This window comes from Vulpes lagopus, chromosome 7 (assembly GCF_018345385.1).
Source record: "Vulpes lagopus strain Blue_001 chromosome 7, ASM1834538v1, whole genome shotgun sequence".
NCBI lineage: Eukaryota > Metazoa > Chordata > Mammalia > Carnivora > Canidae > Vulpes > Vulpes lagopus.
In genome coordinates this window covers 9,677,481-9,695,526 of record NC_054830.1, presented here as the reverse complement: position 1 = coordinate 9,695,526, position 18,046 = coordinate 9,677,481, and the positions used below count along the sequence as shown (strand labels likewise).

The 18,046-nt window shown below is 56.1% G+C and overlaps 1 protein-coding gene across 2 annotated transcripts in view; it reads left to right on the top strand.

The window, feature by feature from the left end:
• Positions 1 to 1,146: 1,146 nt before the first annotated feature.
• Positions 1,147 to 18,046, top strand: part of RFX1 (regulatory factor X1) — a 30,492-nt gene continuing 13,592 nt past the window's right edge. The window contains exons 1-6 of one of the 2 annotated variants that reach the window (XM_041762823.1): positions 1,147 to 1,593; positions 8,856 to 9,209; positions 15,483 to 15,592; positions 15,823 to 15,906; positions 16,530 to 16,637; positions 17,561 to 17,677. In XM_041762823.1, the coding sequence (XP_041618757.1) occupies positions 8,903 to 9,209; positions 15,483 to 15,592; positions 15,823 to 15,906; positions 16,530 to 16,637; positions 17,561 to 17,677 (726 nt within the window). In that variant the 5' untranslated portion in view covers positions 1,147 to 1,593; positions 8,856 to 8,902. Of the gene's footprint in view, positions 1,594 to 8,851; positions 9,210 to 15,482; positions 15,593 to 15,822; positions 15,907 to 16,529; positions 16,638 to 17,560; positions 17,678 to 18,046 lie in introns of both variants that reach the window. The other variant, XM_041762822.1, reaches the window with a different exon arrangement.

Sequence of the window (18,046 nt, the reverse complement as noted above, 5' to 3'; positions counted from 1 at the left end):
GGGGTGCCAAAACATTCACTTATTAAGATAACTAATATATTTTGAAAAGTCAAAATTAATGCAAAAACTTCCATGATCAAAATGTTTTCAAAAAAGTAAAAGTTCCGATCCTGTGCTTGCCTGACTCACCTCCCCTTAATCCCAAGTCCTGGCGGGTCCTATCTTTATTTAACATTTTGGCATTTTGCTTATCACGGATTTATCGTTTTCCCATTAATTTTGACACTTAAAAAATATTGGAAAAAATATTAGAATGTCATTTATCCTGATGATCGAGTTTTTGCGCCCGAGGTGCGCTCCACCCTAATCCTGACCCGCTTCTATCTCTTGTCCCCTGGGGAAACTGAGGCAAGCAGGACGGTGAGGGGGGAATGCTCTGTGGCGGGGCTGGGAGGAGTGGGAGGGGGACGGTGTGGAGCCCAGCGGAGCAGCCCGAGCTCCCCCGGGAGGGGCTGGGCGCCGACCTTTGCTTATCGCCCGCGGTAGAAGCCTCTAATTAAGTCCTCCGCCGGCGGGCGACCTTTCCCAGGGCCGTCCGCGCCGCCTGCGGGAGCGAGATAGCCGCGGCCGTCCCGGCAGCAGTGACCTTTCCCTGCCCAACAGGGCGGGGAGGCGGGAGCTGGCGCGGAGGCCGCGTCTACGCAGAGGTGGCGGGGATGGGGGTTGGTGGCGGGGGAAGTTTGCTCCGGGTAGGGGAGCCAGGAATCGAACTCCACCTCGGCTCCCCTAGACCATCCCACCATCGGAGGGCACTGGGGGTAGGGGGAAAAGAGCGCCCAGTGACGTCATCGAACCCCCTAGCCCGGCCCCCGCCGCCGACGTCACAGACGAGCAGTGCACGTCACCGCATTCCTCCCGTGACGTAAGCGCGCGAGGGCAGGAACTGACCCACTGGGGAAGGGAGAAGTCTGAAGGGAGAGAGCTTTCCTTCCTCGCCTTTTATAGTTGGTAAGGCGTTTGAAGTACGCAGAGCGGACTACCGTTCCCAGCTGGCCTTGCTCCTCGCATGCGCACGGTCCCCAGCCGGAGAGCGCGGCAAACCTTTGGAATAGATTGACGTCCCAGTAGCTGAACCAAAAGGCAGGTTTTACAGCCGCAAACCAATCCCGACCTCACAGACCCCACCCCTTTATTCTTAGGCGGCCGCTTCCTCGCGGGAGTGACGGGTTCTTCTGCCTTTGAGCGCTCAGTTTCCTTTGATGGACATGCAGAGCGATGAATCAGAGCGCCGAGAAGTCGAGGAGGTGTTGAAAAGCGTGACTTCGGACCAATAGCTTCGCAGCAGGACCTAGCGCCGTCCAATCACTTCTCCCGGCGCCGCCAATCACCCGGGACTCCGCCCCCGCCCGTGACGTGTGTAGGGTGGGTAGCAACAGTTGCCCCGGTGAGGGAAACGGAGGCGCCATAGCCACGGTAGTCGTGGCGACCAAGCAACCCGGCAACGCGAGTCAACAACAACAACCGCCCGGCCGACCCCCACCCCCACCCCCCCCTGCCTGGCCCGGGGACCCCGGCACGTTCCGTCCCCCTCCCAACATCGCCTCCGAGACCTCTGGAAAGCCCTTCTGCGGACACAAGTAGGAAGAAGCCGAGGTAACCGGGGCGGCCCCGGGGTGGCTGGCCGGGCCAGGGAGGGCGACGGGGCCCGGGCGGCGGGTGTCGCTGTAATCATAGTCCGGGGGGAAGGGGCGGGCGGTCAAAATGGCGGCGGCGACTGTCGGGGCCGTGGGGGAGGGGGCCGGGGCCCGGCTGGGGCGACACCACCCGCCCCTGGGGTCCGGGGCCCAGCCCCCGCGAGGGGCGGGCGCTAGCAGGCCGGCGGCGAGTGGAGGTCGGCCGGACGGGGCGGGGGGCTTTTATATGTTGGGAGGTGCGGAGAGGCGGGCCTGGGGAGGCTGGGCCAATGGGAGCGAGGGAGGGGCGAGGCGGGGCCGAGGTGAGTGGGCGGGGCCAGATCGTAAGGTGTGGGCGGGGCCGGCGGGTGCGAGGGAGAACCGGGTGCGGCGGCGGCAGCCGCCGGGGCCTTACCGCATCCCAGAGATGGGAGGCCACCTGTGCCGCGTCGCTTTAGAAACCGCCCTGCCCCCCCCGCCGCCGCCCAGGTCATTCCTAGTACACAGTATCTGACACATCTGAGGCCTCAGTTTTCCATCCTGTAAAGTGGGGAGAATCCTTGCCATCGTCCCTTTTCTGCATTTCAGGGACTCCTTTGACTCCTTTCAGGACTTTCTCTAGGGTTCATCTTTGAACTTTTACCCCATGTCCTGTTTTTGAATGTGGTTTGATAGAACTGTTAGCTAATCTTGATTTCAGCACTGCTGTCTGCTCCTAAATCTGTCTTCTTCTCCCTGAGAGAAGGCAAAGAGAAGCAAAGTTTCATGGCGAAGCTGTGGATTGGGAATATGGCTTTACCCGGGAGGATTTGGTTTGCAGAAATCGGAGCCGACGGCAGGGAGGAGTGATCTTGGGTGACTGAGACAGAAGAACAGAAACTTGATTGCTTCTCTGGCAGCTGCTCTTAGACCTAGTGTTATCCCTGGGCAGAGACTTGTTTTTGGAGTGGGGATGATTTCTAACCATTCTGCCCATAAAGGTCTCCCTTTCTGGGCATGGGAAGCAAATGGCGCCCGAGGAAGTTTCTTAGATTTCTTAAGCTGCTTCTCTTGGCCGGACACATGTTTTTGTGTCAATCAAGTTGGTGTCAACTGGGTCACATGTCACTGAGGAGGTACCAGTCTCCAGAGCCACGTGGGCAGGAGCGCTACATGAAGATCAGAGGGAAAGGGAAGTGTTCCATGTTTGTTACAGGAGAATGTGAGCGACCGCTTTGCTGGGCAACAGGATCTGCCAGCTTGCTGGAGAACTTATTTTTTTCAAACAGCCAGCTGGGCCAAGTCCACTTTGCTTATTCTCTGTCTTGCTTTGGAGCTTGGCATCAGCAGAGCAGAGTGGTGGTGTGCAAACTGCAGCCGTTTTCCTTTAAAATCAATAAACTTCAAGAAGGATCATTTCAGGCTCTGCTAAAGCTTTTCCTCAAGAATTTGCGGGGTGGGGCGGGCCTCACTTCTCCAGGGACTTTTTTCTAGACTGAGTCCTCTTTGAGAGGTGGCAGGACCCCTTTGAAAGTTAGGAAGGGTGGGGATTAGTTTTCAGTACAAACCTGGAAATACCAAACCTGCCTGAAAGGTCACCACCACCTGTTGGAAAGGCAGACTTTGAGCAGAAGGTGATGTTACCAATCAACTAGCTCTTTTTTTTTTTTTTAAGATTTATTTATTTATTCACCAGAGATACAGAGGCAGAGACACAGGCAGAGGGAGAAGAAGGCTTCCTGCAGGGAGCCCCATGTGGGACTTGATCCTGGGACTCCGGGGACATGACCTGAGCCCAAAGCAGACGCTCAACCCCTGGGCCGCCCAGGTGTCCCTCAACTAGCTTTGTTAACTGCTTGTCCCCACCCTCACCCACCTCTTGCCCCATAACTTTTATATTTGAAGGGTCCAAGCCCAGAAGGATCTTTTGACAAAGGTAGAGGGCACTGGTTTGGTTTGCTTTTGTTTTTTGTTTTTTTGGGTTTTTTTTTTTTTGGTTTGCTTTTGGAAACAATCACCTGCTTTCTAGCTGTGTGCCCTTGGATAAGTTATTTTACTTTTCTGGACCTCAATTTCCTTTTATCTAAGCTAGGGACAGTGATCACTGGTAATAATTTTAAGCTCATATTACTGTGTTATGGATTACATAAAGGAATGCATGTTGAGTATCAGATACATAGTAATTGCTCAAACTCCGTTAGCTACCACTGTCATTCTCATGATTGGCCCTTCCTGCTCAGCTCTCTGAATTACACCACTTGCATTTATTTTTATCATTTTGAATTGGGTGAGAGCCTAGTGGCTTTAAAGGTTGACTCACTTGCTGGGCTGTGTGGGCTGATGACAGAGATGAGAGAGAGATCCCAGGAAGCTGGATACCAGGACTCCAGTTTCTAGTGAGAAAGTGTCATTTGCCTTGCTCCTGAAGAGCCTTTCTGCTGCTTTAGGAGAGTAGCCAAAAAGCTAAATTCTCCTGGGCCTGCGCCCAGACTCAGCCCTAAGGCTTCCAGGAGGCAGCTGGGTGAGCCAGGGATGTGGGTGTCGTGGGAATGGTGTCTCTAGAGCTGAAGTCTTTGCCTTTCCCTCCCCATACACAGCTCAGCGTCTCAGGGGTGGGCCAGGCAGGCTCCCCCAGGGTTGCAGCCTGCAGATAGCAGCTGCACAATGCATAATGCTCTTCTTGGGCTGGGAAGCCCATTCTGTAATGACCAGGGGGCATTACCTACTGCTGCTGCTGCATACGCCTGTTGCTGGCAGAGGCAGGAGGCAGGAGGCTGGAATGTGTTCACAAGGGTTTGTCAATTGGTAGATTCAAACCGGCCTTTGACACTCACTAGCAGTATGCTCCTGGCGTGTAGATACTTTTTTGACAGTAAAACTTGAGTCCCCCACCATGTGCCCGTCAGTGTTATAAAGAGCTGGAGATGCAGTGATGGGCAGGGCAGGCCAGGTCTCCGACCTGGGGGAGCTTGCATTTCTGGCCATGGAGAGAAAGGAAACTGTGAATAAGAGAGCAGACAAAGAAATACAGGGCCAGGAAGAAAATAAAACAGGAGTCTGTGCTTCAGGGGATCCCTGGGTGGCTCAGCGGTTTGGCGCCTGCCTTTGGCCCAGGGCGCGATCCTGGAGTGTCCTGGGATCGAGTCCCACGTCGGGCTCTCGGCATGGAGCCTGCTTCTCCCTCTGCCTGTGTCTCTGCCTCTCTCTCTCTCTATGTCTATCATAAATAAATAAATGTTAAAAAAAAAAAAGGAGTCTGTGCTTCAGAGTGCTTGGGGGTGGGAGAGGGGAGCACACCTGAGACCCAAGGTGGTGACATAGAAGTTGAGACCTGAATGATAAGAAGCAGCCAGCAGTGTAGAATGGGGGCAGAGGTGAGGTGAGTGTGTCAGTCAGGTGGAAGACTCTGGTGCAAAGGTCCTGAGGCAGGAGGCCTGGAGCATTCTAGGAGCAAGAGCTAGTTTGACTAGAACATTCAAAGTGAGATAGGAAGGACCTCAAGGCCCCATGATGCTTGGGAAGGGCTCTGGATTTTATTTTGTCTCTGTCATAAGAGCCGTCGAGCCTTCTGAAAAGAGGAGTGACAAGATAGGATTTGTGTTTTCAAAGAATCCTAAAGACTATAAAGGCAAGCGTGGAGCTAGGAGCTAATAAAGAGGGTGTTGCAGGGGTCCAAGCAAGAGATGAAGACAGCTCAGTGTAGGAGGGTGTTGATGAAGGTGGAGAGAAGTATCCAGCCTTAGGATCTATTTTGAAGAAATCATTGAGCAATCTTAGACTCACTTGAATGTAGAGGATGAAGGAAACCCACATCTTTAGATCTAATTTCCCTGTTCTACAAATTCCTTATTGAAGCCATTCTACAGGTGAGGAAAGGGAGTTTTCTTTCTGTTTCTTTAGGAGGGCTTGTTCCAAGATGTAAACCATTTGATTATAGAATCTCCATCCAAGACAGAGGTCAGCAGACAGGGGTTGCCACCTGGTTTTGTGTGGCCTGTGAACTAAGCATGATTTTTGCACTTTTAAATGATTGGGGAAAAGAATTACAAGACTATTTTGTGGTCTGAGTAAAATTTCAGGACATGTGATACCATATGAAATTCAAATCTAGGTGTCTATAAATAAAGTTTTATTAGCACATAACCACGCTCATTTGTTTACATGTTATCTATGGCTGCTTTCACACCGCAGTGGTGAGCTGAGTAGTTGCAACATAGGCTGTCTGCCCACAAAGGCAAAAATATTGGCTGTGGCCCTTTATAAAAGTTTGCCAGCCCCTGATCTAAAGCAATTGATTCAAACATTCTCCCAAAACAGCTATTGGCTTTGAAGATAGGTGCAGCCATTGGCACTTTTCTTGGCAGTTTCATTGCCAAGGAACAGATTTGCTGAGTGATTCCCTTGTCTTGTGTGCCCTGCTCTGTAAAGGAAAGGATCTCATGCTGTTTAAATATTTGTGACTTATTTCTCTCTAGAGAGCACCCTGCAGAACTCTGCTTGACTTAGCCATCCACAAATGGAAAGAAAAGGGCTTCCTGGACGAGTAATTGTGGGACACTCGGTGTCCGGTATTGCCCTTCCTGGGGACTGATTGACAGGGACAGTGCTGGGAAGGCCTCCAATAGAGAAGTGGGTTTAACTGTTTTACTAATCTCCCCTTCTCCTTTTCATGCTTGGCCTTTCAGCCTTTACTGTCGCCTCCTTCCCCTGCCCCTGAGTGGAAGGGATGGGGCCGGCAGGCTTCCTCCTCAGGGAGGAGAAAGCACCTGCAAGGGTGGCGCTTTTAACGTCCATTCCTTGTGGTAGGCACCACAGCAAGCTCTGCTAGGCCCCAGCAAGGCCCAGGCCAGGGTTTTTCAGAGAATTCCCCCAGGGCCATTGAACTCAGAATCATCCCAAGGGGGGGTTAGCTCAAAGAGCAGACTCTGGGGCACCCCCCCCTTTTTTTTTTTAAGATTTTGTTTATTTATTCACGAGACACACAATGAGAGAGAGGCAGAGACACAGGCAGAGGGAGAAGCAGGCTCCATGTGGAGAGTCCGACGTGGGACTCCATCCCGGGACTCCAGGATCACACCCTGAGTCAAAGGCAGACTCTCAACCACGAGCCACCCAGGCATCCCTGGGGCACCTCCTTCTAAGAGCCTGAGGAATGTGTGTGTCTCCTTCCCCTTTCTTCTGTCTCCACCTGGCAGGGTTATTTGTCCAGTGACAATGATAATAGTGACTTCCGTGTCTCAGCACTTACTGGCTTGTCTCATTGGAGCCTTATGACGGCCCTATGAATTGGTGTCCTCACCATCCCCAGGCACAGATGGGGACACTTGAGTCCCAGGGGAAGGTCAGTAACGTGGTTGCGAATGAAGAGACAGGTCAAGGTTCATGTCGGGGTGGGTCTGACACCAGGCAGATGGACACAGATCAGTTGCTGTGACTCAAGCTCCTGCACTGGGCCAGAGTTTGGATGCAATGGTGTGAGGAGCCCCCAGATGGCAGCCCCTCTGAGGCTGGCAGGAAGGAGTTTGGGAGCGCAGGGGCTGGGGGACAGATGCCTTTTTCTAATGTGTGGCAGGTGTTTAATCTCTGTGGGTGGGGCTCAGGTCTCTCCCTCTGAAAAACGGGGAAGATGTTATCTTCCCTATTTGTGAGAAATAGACGAGCCCTGTGCCTGGCTTCCTGAGCAGGGCCGGGGGCTAAGAGCCTACATCCAGAGGTCAGAGAGACCTGGGTTCAAATTGTCTTCTTACCAGTTGTGGGGCACCCTTCACAGGGTTTTACTCATCTGTGAAATGGCCATGATGGCTCCTCTGCCATGGGGCTGCGGTGCAGAGGTGATCACAACAGAGGCTCCTGGGGCTTCTGGTTAACCAGCAGCAGTTGTTTCTCCCCCCTCCTTCCCCTTGCAAATCCTACTTAGTCACCAGTGGCTGGAGGGCCGCCTGTTGGCGTGAGATGGCCCACAGGTGCTCCAGGGTTAGCGCAGAATAGCTTCTGGTTCAGTGGCCAGTGGGCCCTGGAGTGTCACAGGTGACCACAGGCAGAGCTGTCAAAGTCAAATACTTCCCTGGGTCGGGCAGGGGTCACGAAGGTAGGGGGGTTGGAGCTTCTCCTCTTAACCACTCAAGTGTTTGCTCTGCTGTCCTCAGATACTCAGCAGCTGGGGATGGCCCCCATTAGTGTGGGCAGCGGGGAAACCATTTGCTCATCTTCTAATGAGGCTGGACTTGTTGAGAGAGGGTAGCCCTGAGCCGGAAGGGACAGGGCTGAGCAAGACAGACGGGGTGCCTAGCCCACTACCTGGGAGAGGGAACATGACTGCTTAGCATCCTGAAAAACTGCCTCCGCCTGGTTGGGCCAGCCCCATTCTGAGGTCAGCAGTGCCTGCTGAGCCTGCCCTGTGGCCAGGGCCTGCTCTCAGCCCAGTCCCCCTGGACTCAGAAGGGTACTCTTCCTGTGATGAGCTCACATGTGGTGTCGTCACCCATTAAGGTTCATTCAAGGGCCTGAAAGCCCCTGTAACCACAATATGCTTTCCGAATAAGGGCTTTTTGGACTCAAACACCTTCCCCTTGTCTGGCACCCCACTGGGAATGATACTCAGCCAAGAATCCGAGCCCAAATAGCAGGCATATAGGGAACTGGGACAGGCTGGCTGGGAGATGGCTCCCCCCCCCCCCCCCCCCCCCCCGACTTTGCCTTCCAGCAGTTAGCCAACTATTCAAGTGCTCAGAATGCCCAGGGTTCAGCCTCAGCCTGCTGTGTGCCTGGGGCAAGTTTCTCAACCTCTCCGAGCCTCAGCTCCTTATCTGCCAGAGCAAACCCAAACTCAGACATGATTATTGTAAAGTTTAAGATGAAATAATGTAGAGAGCATGGTGCTCCGTCTGCAGGAGCCCTCAGAAATGGGCCATTTGTCTCTGGGCGAGGGCCCAAGACCCCACCCTCGCCCACCCCCCCTTTGTCACAGGGGTCCTCCAGGCACCAGGGACTGGGAAGGAAGGAGGCAGGAGTCCTGGACAGGGATGAGTGGAAGAGGCGTAGACTAGCCTCAGTCCATAACCAGTCCCCGTGCGGTGATGGGTTGGTTGTATCTGGCCACCAGCCTCAGGATTTAATTAAGTTAGTGATGAACCTAAACGTGTCTCTAGGGAGCCAGGAACTGTCCCTGGTTTCCTCTGCCTGTAGATTAATTCTTGTTTTTCCTTCTTTTGTTTTTTTTTTTTTTTTCCTGTTTCCCCCCTCCTCTGCTTCTTCCCAAGAAAGAAAAAAAAAAAAAAGCCTTATTTATTATCATTTTCCCCACTGTTGGCATGGCAACACCAGCGTACGTTACTGAGCTACAGGCAGCCCCGCAACCATCCCAGCCACCACAGGCCCAGCCCCAGCCACCGCCGCCGCCACCAGCGGCACCCCAACCCCCCCAGCCGCCTGCCACCGCTGCTACCCCCCAGCCCCAATATGTCACTGAGTTGCAGAGCCCCCAGCCCCAGGCACAGCCACCAGGCAGCCAGAAACAATATGTGACGGAGCTTCCGGCCACCCCCACGCCCTCACAGCCGGCTGGCGCACCCACCCCGTCCCCGGCGTCCCAGCAGTACATCGTGGTCACCGTGTCTGGTAAGTGGACATGCGCTCAGAGCCAGGGTGCTCTGTAATGACTTGGAGAGGAGTTTGGGGAATGGGCATCCTGGATGTGGGGAGCACAGTGATGCCCTCCCCAGCATGATGGCTTTCAGACTTGCTGGGGCTCCTGGGCAGGACTTGGGGGGTGTTTCTGGGGCAGAAGTAGTCAGGCCAAGCAGTGAGGCTTCTGTCCACCTATAAACGCCTTTCCATCAGGGCAGCTCTTAGGGCTGTTTCTTTCTTTATCCCCAAGTAAACTGCCACTTGAGGAAAGGACTAGGTGGTGGGCTAAAAGTTTGCAAACATCTGTTGGAGATGGAGGGTGAGCACCAGGCCACTGCACTCTGGGCCTAGCCTGGTTTCTCGCAGCCCCTCGGCCATCCTGCCTCTTCTGTAAAGGCTGGTAATGGCTTCATGAGCTCAGGGGATACATGCGAGGCTTTCACGGAGGCACTGTAGGGAGGTCAGCTGGGAGGCCTCCTGGAGGTGCCACATTTTTGGTTTTGGCAGGTCCCGGGGGCCGAGGAAGGCCATTGATTAGGCAATTTCATGATCATGTGGCCAAGGACCCCTGTTTCTCGCTGTGGTCTCTCTCCCCTTATGGCCGTGGAGAAAATGACCAGGAAGCCCAGGTCGTGGCACCCGTGATTCCTGCCCAGACCATCTTTCCCCCCGCCCCACTTCCCTCCATGATGGAGATGGGCCAAGCAGCAGGAACTGGGAGCAGAGGGTCAGGACAGGCAGTCATTCCCTTGAGAACGTGAAGCTCAGGCTAGGACTGGGCATCGTTAGTGGTTTCCAGTGTGCTCAGTGAAGGGGGGAGAATGTGGTGGCCCCCCCACCCCAGTTTTTCCAGAGTGGTAAAGGAAGGGACGGGAATCAAAAAGCCATCTTAGGAGGCTGTGGAAGGGGCAGGTCAAAACTAGGCTTAGGAATATAGGACAATAAAGAGTGGCATGTGGCAACTGACATGGCCCCAGGGGACCAGAACAGGTGTAGCTGGGGCCCTGTGCAGCATCCTTTAGGCTCCTGGCAGTGTGGAGGTCCCCAGAGAGGGCTGGGGGTGGGGGCCTGCAGGGGCTCAGGGTAGTGACTCTTTAGCCCAGGGACTGGTCTGGAGGGGTGGCACGTGAGAGCCATGCTGAGAGTACCAGCCATGGACGTGGCCAGGGTTCCCAGGCCCCACATCCCAGCGGGTTTCCAGCACTGCCCAGCTATTCTGCTAGGTTTTCTCACCAGCATGCCCCCACCCTGCAAGAAGCCCACCCCTACCTCCATCGTCTTGTCTCACTCTGCCATCCTGACCCCTGACCCCACTGCCTTCCTCACTGCGGACAGGCACCACCACATACCAAGAAGGATCCCATTTCCCCTGAGCCAGCCTCATCCCCCAGTCGTCAGCAGCCACTGGCTCTGTGAGTCCCAGGGCCTCATCGCATCCCTCTCTTGCAGACCTTTCCCACCAGCATGCAGAGATGAAATAGCTCCATTTAATTTTTTTTATTATTATTTTTTAATAGCTCCATTTTAATCAGAAATCCCAGTTCCTGTATCCAGTTGCTGCCCATGTCTTCACTTCCTTTTAAATCAGAATTTCTTGAGTGATCCACCCTCCCTTCTCTCATGCTCTCTCTTCTGCTTCTCTCTGCCCTCCCCTGCCCAGCCACCCCAGTTGGAGTCCCCCGTCTTGTCCTCCTGCTGGGTCACTTCAGGTATTTGTTTTCCTGGGTCCCTGGGAGGCGCCTGACAACCTGGTCCCCTTCCTCCCAGAACTGCCCCCTGCCCTGGTCTCCATCCCATTCTTGCCTCCTTCTCCTCCCCTTCAGAGGAGGAGAAGTGCTGACCTTCGTCCAGCACCTCAGCTCTCACTGCCACCTTGGTGCTAACAGTGTGCCCATCTTGTGGTCCGTGCCCTGGGCTGTGGCCCCGAAGCCCAGCCACCTGTGATCATCCACTCAGGACTGAGTGGGCTCCTGAAGCCAGCATGGCCAAATAGAACCCTGGATTTTTCCCCTCATCTAATCTATCCTCTTTTGAGACTTCTTCATTCTAATAAATACCACCCCTGGTCCTGGCTCAGCATGGACTCCTACCCTACCTATCCTTGAGCCAGACGTCTTGTCTCTACCTCCTAAATGCTACTAGAACCACCCCAGCCCCCACCACCTCTCCCACCACCACGGCCCCCATCCTGGCCCAGCCTCTGCCCTCACCTGTCACAGTCCACCCGCACAGAGACCAGGAGGGAGCCCATCACAACCCACCCCAGATGATTCTGAGGCAGGGGGCCCTGATGACACTCTCTGGGACACCCTGACCTTGGCTTTCTCATCTGACAGGTGGCCCCCTGTGGCCCCTCCCACAAGGGAAGGGCTTTAAAAGCTCCACACTTCCTGTATCCCCTGCTGACAATTTTCTAGCCTCTCAGCTCTGGTCTGGGAGGCCTGCCAACTCCCCTCCCAGCCCCCACTCCCAGTCTTCCCTCTCCCCTCCCACACCTGCTCCAGCCCTACTGGCCTTCCCACGGCTCCAAAACCCACAAGGCTCAGTCTGGCTTCTAGGGCTTTGCACTTGCAGTGCCCTCTGCCTGGAGCACTCCCATCCCAAACCTCCTGGTGACTCGTCCCTTGTGTTCTAGTGTCAGTGCAGATCTACCTCCCTGACACCCATACCTCCCCACCTCCACTGCTCAATCCCTGTGTCCTCACTTTGCTTGATTTTTCTTAACGTTCATTATCACCTGAAGTGATGATGATGATGATGTCCAACCCTTCATCCCTGAGGGCAGGGCTCTGTCCACTGAGTCTTGGTGGCATGAGACCCAGGTGAAGGCTGGGCTGACCCGTCACAGCCCTCATGGTCTGTTAGCCCTGGGCAACTGAGAGCAGGTGGAAAGCCTCGCCTGTCACTGCTGGAGGACTTTGGTCAGCTTCCAGGGCATCTGATTGGCCATGGACTTCTTGGGTGTTGGCTTTGGCTGATCTGTGGTGGGGAGGTCCAGGGTCCTCTGGAAAGGGCACATGGCTCCAGGCCCCAGAGCACCCCAACTCCTGGCACATTCCTCTCTCTGCCCAGCCTCCCCAGTTCTTCCTGGTCCATGGACTCCAGGGAGTCCCCAGGGCTTAGAGGTTGAGGCCTTTGTTCCCGCCTCCCCCTAATTCCCCCATCACCATGGGGTTACTCTGCTTATGTGCTGCAGTGAGTGGGCTGCTGGTATGACTTTCGGGATTCCTTCTTTGGTCTGAGGTAACCTTCATGGTCTTTCACAGGGGTCCTGGGGACTTTCTTTTCCCTACTGTTCCTTGTTTTGGTGGCAGTGAGCTTGTCCCCCGGAGGGTTACTGGATGGGCTTCCTCGAATTTTTCTGAGGAAGAGGAGGTTGGCTGTACCTTGTTACTCCACTTGCTGTTCTGTTGACCCTTCTCCCAGCCCCTGTAGTGAGTTCCCAGCACTCCTCCATGACTCTCTCATGGGTTAGCATCCCTTTTCATCTAAAGGTGGCCTTAGAGCCGCTTGAGCTCATCTCAGGCCTGGCGAGGGTAAGGGAGGTAACTGACACCAGTAAAAGGCAAGATGCCTGGGACTCCTCTGGAGCCAGAGCAATCTGAGCCGATCAGGGACCCAGGGAGACTCAGGAAGGAAACAGGGAGGGGCCCTGGGCCCAAACCTGGAGCCCAGGCTGAAAGCCAGCTGGGAACAACCCCACAGGCAGCTCATCCAGCCCAGTCCTTAGAGGCTCTGCCCTAAGTGTCTATGGAGGTGATGGGAAAGAAGCTCAGTTTCTCGGCTCAGTAACAGCCTTGTAGACCCATAAGCCCCTGTCTTCACAGGCTACCAGACTCTTGCCCAAACTCGAGGTAGAAAGAGGAGGGCACTGTGGGCCCTGGCAGCCACCCCCAGGAAGGTGAAACCAAGCCCGCCCACAGCAGATAGGGCTGGGCTGAGGGAGCGGCAGCGGCCAGCCTTTCTTCCCTGCGTCTCCCACACTTGGAGTCCCAGGGAGTCCAGGAAGACTTGTGTCTGAGAGGAAGATGGGAGGCTGTTTGTCAGCATCCCCAGCACAGATGGGGAAACCAAGATCAAGGGACCCAGGACCCACCAGCCCCCTCAGGAGCCCCCAACTGAAGTCCTCTCCTAGAGCAAAGGATCTGGAAGGAGGGAGCCAGATGGCCCTGCCCGGTGTCCACAAGGAGTAAGGCCCCAGCTCATCCTAATGGAGCCTCTCGGGCTTCCTCAGTCTTCCCCTTCATAGCTTGTGGTATTGGAGACATGAGTAGGTCTCGATGGGGAAGTGCAGGGCCCAGGGAGGAAGAGACGCTCATCAGATCGAGGGACAGGAAATCAGCTGCCACTTCCTGACTACAGACTTGAGACTGCAGGGCCCTCCCTGGTCTCAGGCACATGCCCAGAATGGAGGAGGCAGACAGACAGATGGAAAGGCTCTCAGACTTAACACCCCGCCCTCCCAGACACACTCAGCGAGGGCCACATGCAGGCAAACAGGAACCCACACACGGGAAGCCCCTCATCCGGACAGTAGACTCTGGAATCTCACCTGTTTATCCTCGTGATACAGCCCCGGCATGCCTGGTGGATGTGGGGGTCCCTGCCATCCCAGACTGTTTCCTGGGGCTTCCCCCACCCAGGCAGGGGCCTGATCTCAGCAGGTCCCCAGGCCTCCCAGCTGCTTAGGGTCCCACCGACTGAAAGATCAGCCGTGGTGTTTTCATCTGAACAGTGAAAGAAGTGAGTGGCCAGCCCCCCACTCACTCACTGCCTACCCTGAACTAGGCAAGACCTGTCACAGGCCACCTCGGTTGGGTGCCATTCCTTGGGATGGGCCTGGCTGCCCACGTCCTTCTGACACCCAGGTGTGCCGGGCCCCCCACGTGACTAAGGGCTTTCTCAGGTTTCTCCTGAGGGCCCATCTCAGTGGGGGCTGCATCCTTCACTGCTCAGGGAAGCCCAAGTGGATGCCCAGGAAGATTCTAGCCAAACGTTGGAAATGATGTCTCCTGGAATTGGCTGCAGATGCAGCTGGCCAGGCAGGCCTGAGGTTGCTCCAGTGCCCGTCCCACATGTGGCCAATGGGAGGCTCCCCACAACACCACCTTCCACATCTGGCCACTGCTTCCCCTACACCCAACACATAACACATTCATGAGCTCTGCCCAGGACTTAGTCCTTGGGGTTCTTGAATCGACCTGGAACTGCCCTTCTGCCCTGGCCAGGCCCCCTCCCTGTGTCCCCACATGGCTGAGGCCCAGCTCCCCACTCTGGAGGCATGCCCCCTTTGCCTCTCCCCTTCTCAGCTCCCTTGTTAATCACTCAGCGAGATGTGCTTGAAACTTGACCTGTGCCTGCCGGATAGAATCTCTGGGTACCAGCCCCCCTCCTGACTTCATAACAAGGCCCCAGCCCAGAGAAGGCTCTGCTTGGGCCACGCCTACTGGGAGGACAGTGTTTATTCCAAGAGGGCAGCAGAGGAGCTCTACAGCTGCATCCCTGGGGGTGGGGTGGGGGATTAGCTCCCCAAGGTTGTGGGTATAAAGCCACCCACTCACCCTGCTGTTCCCAAAGAGGTGGACCAGGAGTAAGGAGTATAGAACAGTTTCTCCTAGATAGACGGGGGCAGGGGCAGGGTGGGGGCAGGTGGGCACCATGTTCTACAATTGCCTCTTCTCGGCTGCCTGTCAGCGTGAGTAACTGCCTGCCCACCTCAAGCCCCCTCTTGCCCCCGACCTACTGAGGACAGGGAGGCTGGGACAGTGGAGAAGGAGAGGGCCACAGGCTGGCAGGGCCTTGTAGGGTCACCCTTTTGACTATCTTCCATTCCTGGGAAGCCAGGAGTCATCTTGGTCCCAGAAGGAAGGTGGCCGTAGCATTTTGGTCCTTCTAGGGCTGCTGAGACCCCAGGGTAGAGGGCCAGTCACTGGAAGTCCATAGATCTTATCTGTTGGGAGAAGGGATCCAGCCCTTCGGGCCTCTGGTGCATCTTGGCTCCTCATTCACCCCTTCTGGTCTGGTTTTGGGATGAGGAGAGGTGGGGTGGGGCTGCTTCTGCACATCTAGGATCATAGGTCCTTATGGCTCACCTCAATGGGCAGTGTCAGGGCTGGCCAGGAGGCAGGCAGAATTCTTGGAGAGGCCCAGCGATGGTAGGGATCAGCTTCAGGCAACATCGTCCCATCCTGATGGATTCAGGCTTGGGCTCAGGGTGGAGGCAGGGACAGCAGGCAGAGCTGACCCAGTGACCCCTCCTCACAGAAGGCGCTATGCGGGCCAGTGAGACTGTATCGGAGGCCAGCCCAGGCTCCACAGCCAGCCAGACCGGAGTGCCCACTCAGGTGGTCCAGCAGGTGCAGGGCACCCAGCAGGTAGGACACACACACCCCTCCCCTGGGGAGGGCGGGCTGGGAGGATACACGAGAGGGGCAGTGGAGACTGTGGCCATGGGCACTGTGGCCTCCACTCCTGCCCTGCTGTCAGAGCCATCTGCTCACATGTTCTTATCAAGATGCTTGCTTCAGGTACCCCTCCACCCACCTGGGCCAGGCCTCACTGGGAAAGCTGGCATGGCTCAGGTTTTTATTCCTTGCCCCTACAGCGTCTGCTGGTCCAGACAAGTGTGCAGGCCAAGCCGGGCCATGTGTCACCCCTCCAGCTCACCAACATCCCAGTACCCCAGCAGGTAAGCCTGCCATGCCCGGCCTGGCCCTCACAGGCTCCCCCAGGGTAGACAGCCAACTCCCTGTGGCCTGCTCAGATTTGTCCTCACCAGCATCAAGGACATAGGCTCCAACCAGGCCCCTCTCCCCGCACCTGCTGCCTCCAGCAAGTGAGACCATGGCAGTCAGGGCCCATCGGAAAAGGATGACCCATACAAGTTATCTTAGTAGACAGAACTGAGGAGTAGCAATAAGGAAGGTGGCTTTTGGGTCCAGCCCCAGTGTCTCAAAGCAGAGAACCCAATGCCGGTTAGGAGCTGAGAGCCCGTAGCCAGCACAGGGACTGTGAGCGTGTGATGGTCTGTCCCCTGGAAGCCTGTGGGCAGGGTGGTGGGGCTCAGCATAGGACCCTGTGGCTCTGCCACTTACTGATTCCAGGACCTTAGGCAAGCACTTTTGCCGTCCTGAGCCTCTCTGTCACCCCTGTGAAGTGGAATTAGTAGCAGGGCTGTGCCGGGACTGTTGGGGCAGTTCTGTGAGCTAACAGGGGCACAGCACTAGGACATCTCCTGGTCTGGTAGCAGGTGCTCATGGCAACCGACAGGCTGCTGTGAGTGAACTGTGGTCCTTTCCCTCCTGGTTCTAGGCTCTCCCCACACAGCGTCTGGTGGTGCAGAGCACAGCCCCAGGCAGCAAGGGTGGCCAGGTTTCCCTGACAGTGCATGGCACCCAGCAGGTGCACTCGCCCCCTGAGGTAGGTGGTGGCCCCATCAGCTGACCTCCCTGTCTCTCTCTCCCCATGTACCCCCAGACTATACTTGGAGGGGTCCCTACCCCTCAAGCCCATTTTCTCCTGCCTGGGTTGAGTGGCTTGGCTGCCTGATTCATGGCCCCACTGGCAGTGAGCTGGGTCTAGCTCTGGGAGGAAGAAGCAGCCTCCACCTGGGTGGAGCTGGGCCTCCACTTCAGTGCTGCATATCCCAGGAAGGAAAGGAGGCCACTGGCCCTGCTCTGAGGATCCCCCAAACATCAGTGAGGGTGTTGGAGGCAGGCAGGCCACGGGTGCCTGGGAGCATGGGTGGTAGCATCAGGAGCTTGGGGTCAGACCCCCCTCCCCAGCTTAGCCATTTCTTCTGGGGGACTCTGGCGAGGCCCCTGGAGCCTCCCAAGCCCAGTGTTTTCTATGTGTAAAGCAGCAAATGATATGAAGTGCCGCAGCATGGCCCAGAGGACCTGCAGCCAGTCTGGCCGGGGTCGTGCCTGGCGCCACCACTCAGCTGTGTGGCCTTGGGACGTCTCTTCCCATCTGGTGCTTTAGCACATCATCTGTTAAGTGGGGATTCCCTCACCTCCCCCTCCTCACCTCAGGGGTATTAGTCTCTCTGATTATGGAGGCCACAGGCAGCCTCTGAGCTGAGGCCATCTGCACTTGGGAGGCTGCCCCCGCCCCCCCCTCCCCAGTGCCTCTGGGCCGGACTCCCAGCTTTGCCTCGGAGTGACTGGGGCAGGGACTCTTGCAATTCCGATTCAGGGAATTTGGCCAGTTAGTGGCGTAGGAGGTTGAGATCTCTGTGGCCTGCCACCCTCTCCAAATAGCCCTTGGGAGAGCCCTCCTGAAAAGGGTTTTGTCAGGGCCTGGGCAACCAGACCATGTTCTCGTGTCTCCTTCCCTTGCAGCGGTCACCGGTGCAAGCCAACAGCTCCTCCAGCAAGACGGCTGGGGCCCCCACGGGCACAGTGCCGCAGCAGCTGCAGGTCCATGGTGTTCAGCAGAGTGTCCCCGTCACCCAAGAGGTGCCAGGCCAAGGCGGGCAGTGGCTGGGGCAAGGGGTCCTGGCCAGGCAGCCTCTGCAGCCTCCTTGACTGTCTGGGAGCTGTGGCAGGGAAGGCTGCAGGAGCCCAGCAGATGGGGGTACAGCCTCAGCAGCCCCTCAACCCCTGGCCTTTGGCAAGCGCTTCCACCTCACTCCAGACTCAGCATCCTCCTCTAAATAATGCTTCTGCCCTAGGAGCCCAGGGGAGCAGGGTGGTCAGGGCTGCTGGGGGATGAAATGTGGTCTTCATGAGTGGCTTTCTATGTGTAAAGCAGCAAATGATATGAAGTGCACGTGGCACTGTACGGGTGCTGGAAACTCAGAAATGTCCTGGCCTCTTTGGGCCCAG